Raw genomic sequence first — 6000 nt, 5'->3', positions numbered from 1 at the left:
AAGAGTCAGACACGACTGAGTGACTGAACTGAACTGAACCAATATATCTCATTGTATGAATGTACTATAATTTATTGACCTATTCTCACCCTTGTTGGGCATTTAGATTGTTTTTGCATTATTGTCGTTATTAGAAATAAAACCTTTGGCTTCTCTTATTATTTCTTAAGGGGGGAATTACTAGTTTGGTTAAAGGTGATAGACAAGTTAAGCCTGCTGATAAACACTGCCAAGTTGGTTAGCTCAGGAAAGTTTTGCAGATTTGCCATAAGCAATAAGCTTCATGTCTTTCTTGAAATCTTAGCAACTTTAGTTAGATCTAACAGATCAGTTATTCCCGTTAACTTGGGAGTTCAAAATTTCCCTAATTTTCATCATTGAAAAAAACACTAATAATTATGATGCCATTATTCATTTGAGAAGCTAAGGGGTCTTATCCTTAAATTGTAAATGCATCTGTAAGAGCTAAGAGAGAAATGCATGAATAAACGGATAATGATCAAGTAAGAAATGTCCAGCAGCTTTCCTGTAGGGGTCACTATTACTGTCAATTTATGCCTGCAAGGTAACTAAAATAGTTATGCATTTAAGAATGTATGCACATTTGCCCGCAGGTCACAACTAGAAAGTCTGTGCAGGAAAGGAAACATTCCCCAGGACGCAAAGATCCTGCCTGCAGCAACTAAGACCCGATGTAGCCTAATAAATAAATATTTTAAAAAATAATAATGTAGGCACATCCATTTTAAATGCCTGATTCCTCTACATTCCCTAAACTGTAAATAATAAGACCTTTGTAGCCAGATAGTATCCTAATGTCAAGTTCTTTATATAATGACATATACCACTCTCTCCACTCAATATGTTCCTCAGTTTGAACTGACTGAGTTTCCCTTGGGGCTCAGCTGGTAAAGAATCCGCTTGCAATGCAGGAGACCTGGGTTCGATCCCGGAAGATCCCCTGAAAAAGGGAAGAGCTACTCACTCCAGTATTCTGCCCTGGAGAATTCTGGAGTCCCGAAGAGTCGGACACAACTGAGCGACTTTCATTTTATGCTACTCCTAGGAAAGGTGCTCAGGCTTGCTCTTAATAGAGGAAGCATTAACTAATTGCCTGACTCCAAAAAGTGTTTACATGGCACATGCTGACTTGAAGAGAAGGGGAAAAAAAAAAATGTCATTGCTATGGACAATAGGCTCCTCTCCTCCCATCTTCCCTTTTCTGCTTTCCCCGTCAACCTCTTTGCCTTCTGCCTCAAAATGTACACAAAAGACAAAAATCAGTTGTTGTAATACGCATTCTATCGTTCCACTTGGATACAAAGAGATGCCTTTTAATGTTTAAGGTTTTGAGAATCCCAGGGAGGGGGGAGCCTGGTGGGCTGCCGTCTATGGGGTCGCACAGAGTCGAACACGACTGAAATGACTTCGTGCAGCTCAAATGTGATCCCGACGTTCCAGGAGTCAGGCGGCCGTCAGGGTTCAGGGCTGGGGCAGGGAACTTGCTGCAAACGGGTTCAGCCCTCTCTCCAAAGGAGTCTTTCCCATCATAAAATGCAAAGCAGCCAGCCGTTTTCCATTCCCCCATCCCCGGCGGCATCAGGAAGGGGCCGGGAGGATATTTACCCCCCGCTTTCGCACTTCTCCTATTGAACAGAACCCGCGGGCAACGGCTTCTCTGAGAGCAGCGCCAGCCGGCTCAGGCCCAGCCGAGGCTCACACAGGGTTCTGGCCGAGCCCGGGCTGGGCTGGGGCGTCCGGGAAGCCTAGAGATCCCGTCTAGGAAACCGCGGGGTGCGTGGTGCTGAGGCTGGTTGTGAGAGTCTCAGTTTCAACTGGGCGGAACTCAACCTCGCCCCTGGCGCGCTCGGCTCCTTGTGCAGCTGGGAGGAGTTGAGGCTGGGAGTTGGCAAACCTCACTCACCTGTCGGAACCTGGATCCGGACAGGGAGCGGAGCCTGGAGATCAGAGCACGCTGGTTACCGCAGCCTCGGCCTTCCCCGCGCCGGGACACCACGCCCAAAGGGTGTGGGGGCTGCTCCCCGAGACTCGAGACGCCCGGGCTCCGCTCCCCAGCTCCCTACTCCCCCCCTTGCCCCCGGGCGCCAACGACTTGGCGAGCAGCGAAGGCCAGCTCGAGCCGACGCCAGAGCTGCGGGTTCGAGAGGCTCCGCCTCCTTCGGCCACTACGAGCCACAAGCGCCTCCGGGAAATTTTCCAATCTGTCTTAGGCTGCGGTCACTGCTGAGGTTTTCAGAACTTTGCAGGAGAGGGCCAGCTGGGACCTCTGCCTCCAACCCACGCCTTGCCTGCCGCCTGCCTGGGACATCCCCGAGTCCAGGAGATCCCGCTCCCCGACGCCCCAACTTTTCACGAGCGGTCTGCGCTCCCAGACTGTCGAGCTCCTGTGCCAAGGGGCGTGCTGGTTTTCGGGGGCCGGCAACACTCTCCCTCGTCTCGCCTTCCACCTACCCCGGCGTGGGGCTGGGTGAGTCGGGATCTGCGGTGCCCTTGAGCGTTCCCAGAGCTCCGGATTCGCTCCTGCCCCGGAGACTCCGTTCCAGCGGGGATTGAACCCGGGCGGTCCCGGCCTCTTACTCCGAAACTCGAGTCGACCCTGGTCTTTTCCCTCCGAACTCCGGTGCCGTCGCGGATCGGCCGGCGGAGCGTGCGGGCGCTCGAGACTTCGTGGCCTGTCGGGGGCTGCGCGTACGATGGCCGGCTGCTGCTGCCTGTCAGCGGAGGAGAAGGAGTCGCAGCGCATCAGCGCCGAGATCGAGCGGCAGCTTCGCCGGGACAAAAAGGACGCGCGCCGCGAGCTCAAGTTGCTGCTGCTGGGTGAGTGAGCGTCTCCCACCCCTGAGCTCCGGGCATTTCGCTCCCGGCCGCTTCCCTCGCCCGGATCCCTGGCTGGAGGACCTGGAACCGAGCGGTATGCTGCTGCGCGGCTTCCTCCTCCTCCCAGGGGCTCGCGGATGACAAGAAGTTGGGCCCTTAGGCGGCAGTCCTTTGCACCTCCAGCTGGGCGACATTGGAAGGCACCCCCTTCCTGACCCCAAACAGAGCTGAGAGGTAACATTTGACCTCTGCTTTCTCCGTTGTTTGCTTCTCTCCCTAAAGCCTCATCCACCTTACCCCTCCGTCCCCAGCGCGCACCGCCTCTGCAGGACATATCTTGGATGTTTGATGTTGGTGGTGGGGAGCTGTTTCATCTACATTTTGGGTTCATCCTGGCTCCTGCACTCTCGAGTCTAAGTAGGTTGACTGAGCGCTAACGAAGTGTGGAACTGCGCTCGGTTCCTATGCGCATTGCCGCCCAGTGATGCGGACAAGTGATATCCCCATTTTAGAGAATTAAAAATAGGACGCAAAATTGGCGAACTTGCCCTGACTGAGAAAAGGCAAAGCAGATACCGGGTCTGTCGTGGGGGTGCAGCCCAAGCCTTAACCTCTCTCCCCGCTGTGACGGCCTCCGTCCGCCTGCCTCCCTGAGTTCCCTTTGGGCAGGCCTGTTTGCGTAAAGGCCCAAACCTCCCTTGCTCAGCTCAGCTCACCGTGTGTTCTTTCCTAGGGTTGGGACTCCGGTTCCCCAGCTGCTCTGGCTGGTTCTTCTTTGGGCGTCTGCACAGATCTAGGTAGGACGCTCACTTTCAAAAAACGGAAAGAGAATGTTAAAAGTTTGCCCAGTGTACGCCTTAGGGCAGGATCCCTTCTCTTGTGACTTTCTAGAACCCTGTTTGCTGTTAAGGAATATTTACCTTTTCCTTCTTTTCATACCAGAGTAGCAGCTGTCAGATTTTTCTAGATAGCTGCAAATATTTCAACTTTTTTCTTTCATCTGTTCTGGACAGGAATCCTTGCTTATATCAGAATTTTTAATCTTTTCAAGGAAAGAAAAGTGCATCTAGTTAGAAAAAAATAGAGAAAGTTTTTCTTCAGTATTGTCTTCAGACCTGGACAAGGGAACCCCTGTGTAATTATTCTTTGGGTTTCGGGGGTGGGGGTGGGGTGTCTGGTCTTCCTCAGGCTGTGCCCCTCCTCACTGGAGGAGGAGTCTGTCTGCAGGTGGATGGGGCTGCCCACCCAGAGTCCACACTGCCCATAGCACCCCAGACCCTCACTGAATTCCCTGCCCAAAGGCCCAAGCCTGCTCTGTGCACGTTGGTGTGGGGCAGGCCCCACCCCTGAAGAGTGCTTAACCAGGCAGCTGTGCTGGAAGTGTGGGCTCAGGTCTGCAGGTGGGCCTAAGAGGCCACTCGGAGGAGATGGAGCCTAGGTGGGGAAGGAAAAGGATTCTGTTCACTGGCCTGGGCTGCCCTTTCATGCCTGACCCAGAACTCTGTGGGGTCTGAGAATTCTAATCGTACTTGGCCTTCCAGGTTGTTATAAAGCTACATTTGCCAAGGAAGGAGGATTGTGTGACCGTCTGTTGGTGGATAGCACTGAAAAGTAATTATGTGGGCCCCCAGTGTCCTCCTGTCCGAGGCTCCACGAAGATTAGGGGCGGGCCTGGCTTTAGCTACATTGTTGTTATTGTTTAGCCCCAGTCTTTCCCACCCCTTGGATGTAGGCCACCAGACTCTGTCCATGGAATTTCCCAGGTAAGAATACTGGAATGGGTTGCCATTTCCTTCTCCAGGGTATCTTTCCAACCAAGGGATTGAACTTGTGTCTCCTGCATTGCAGGCAGATTCTTTACCACTGAGCCACCTGGGAAGCCCTTTAACTGCATACTTTTTCTTTTTAAGGACAGACTGAGTCCTCTTTCCTTGTGAAACACTTTATAATCTGTGTCAGCGTGTAAAATTCAGTGCCTGAAATATACCAGGAGCTTGACAAATGAAAATTAAGCAGGAAGCTGACCATATTACATGTATTGGTAATAAGACTGTTTAGGGGTAAAATGCTTGCATTTACTTACAATCAAACTAGGGTAGGGATGTTTGTAGGTATGTTTTCCCTGGAAGTCATACTTAATCCAGGTGACTGCAATCTGTTTTTGTACCCACCAGGCCCTTGCCCTAACCCTCTTATTGCCCCAACCCTCTTATTGCCCCTTTCAGCACTGTCTGACCTCCCTGGAACCCCTTTTTAATCATCCTCAGCTGTGACTAGCATACCATCTTAGTGCTAATTATCCAGAACTTGTTACAAAGTTGCTATACCACATGGAACTATCCAAAACCCTAAGGATGCCCTTTGAAACCTCTGGTTTAGTTTGCTCTGTAAGGGAGCAGGCCATACTCGGATTTCTTAAGACAGAAGAGGAGGAGGCCATGATGCCAAAAACACAGAAATCGGAGAATCCTTTTTTGTCTAAAGTCATGCAGTTTGAATGAAAATAAAAATCACCTGAGCTGCTATAATGGGTGCATTAGATGAGCCACTGCCTGAGTAGCTCAGGTGAAAACTGTTTTGCAAATAGGAGTTGAGGATCCCGTGTGGAGGGTGGAATGAGCCGAAAGGCCGCCAGCTCTTTGACAAGGAAGCCTGCTGTTGCAACAAAGTGATTTAAGGACATTTCCAAAGTACATTCAGTGGGGCCATATCCTGTTTGTGCTTAATAAAAGCATGGGTCAGTGTCCACAGGGAAAGATAAAACTTGCTGTCCATTTGGGGCTGCTGTTTGCAAGGTGTCAGCGTGGTACTTTCTTGTGGAAGGAGATAGAGGAGAAATAAAGGAGATGGCTAAAATTAGTAGAAAGAAATTCCTCATCAGTTCCTCAGATAAAGGTGGGACAAAAGAGTTCTGATAAGAACGTTGATGAACATCACTCAGTGTAGGAAGAAAGTGTCTGGACAATAGCAATGAAGTGGGGAGAAATGTGATTTTTATTAATTTTTGGTATCAAATGAGGCTTGGAAAAGTGCTGCTTGTTTATCAGTTTGAATGTCTCTAGCAACTCTGATGTCTTGATTTTGGATGCAGACTTCATGTTGGAACTGGAATGTGTACCCGGGAATTGGTATTTAACTTATTCTGGTATAGGGATTAAAAAT

General features: G+C 50.4%; 1 protein-coding gene across 1 annotated transcript in view; it reads left to right on the top strand.

Moving 5' to 3' along the window:
* The first annotated feature begins 2700 nt into the window (after positions 1-2700).
* The window catches only part of GNA14 (G protein subunit alpha 14), a 190654-nt gene continuing 187354 nt past the window's right edge, over positions 2701-6000 (top strand). Inside the window, exon 1 of the mRNA XM_040257621.1 lies at positions 2701-2838. Within this exon, the coding sequence (XP_040113555.1) occupies positions 2715-2838 (124 nt within the window). The 5' untranslated portion in view covers positions 2701-2714. The remainder of the gene's footprint in view (positions 2839-6000) is intronic.

The sequence above is a fragment of the Oryx dammah genome, unplaced genomic scaffold (assembly GCF_014754425.2).
Source record: "Oryx dammah isolate SB20612 unplaced genomic scaffold, SCBI_Odam_1.1 HiC_scaffold_1, whole genome shotgun sequence".
Lineage (NCBI taxonomy): Eukaryota > Metazoa > Chordata > Mammalia > Artiodactyla > Bovidae > Oryx > Oryx dammah.
Note: the sequence above shows the minus strand (reverse complement) of the source record. Positions and strands in the feature narration are given on the sequence as shown.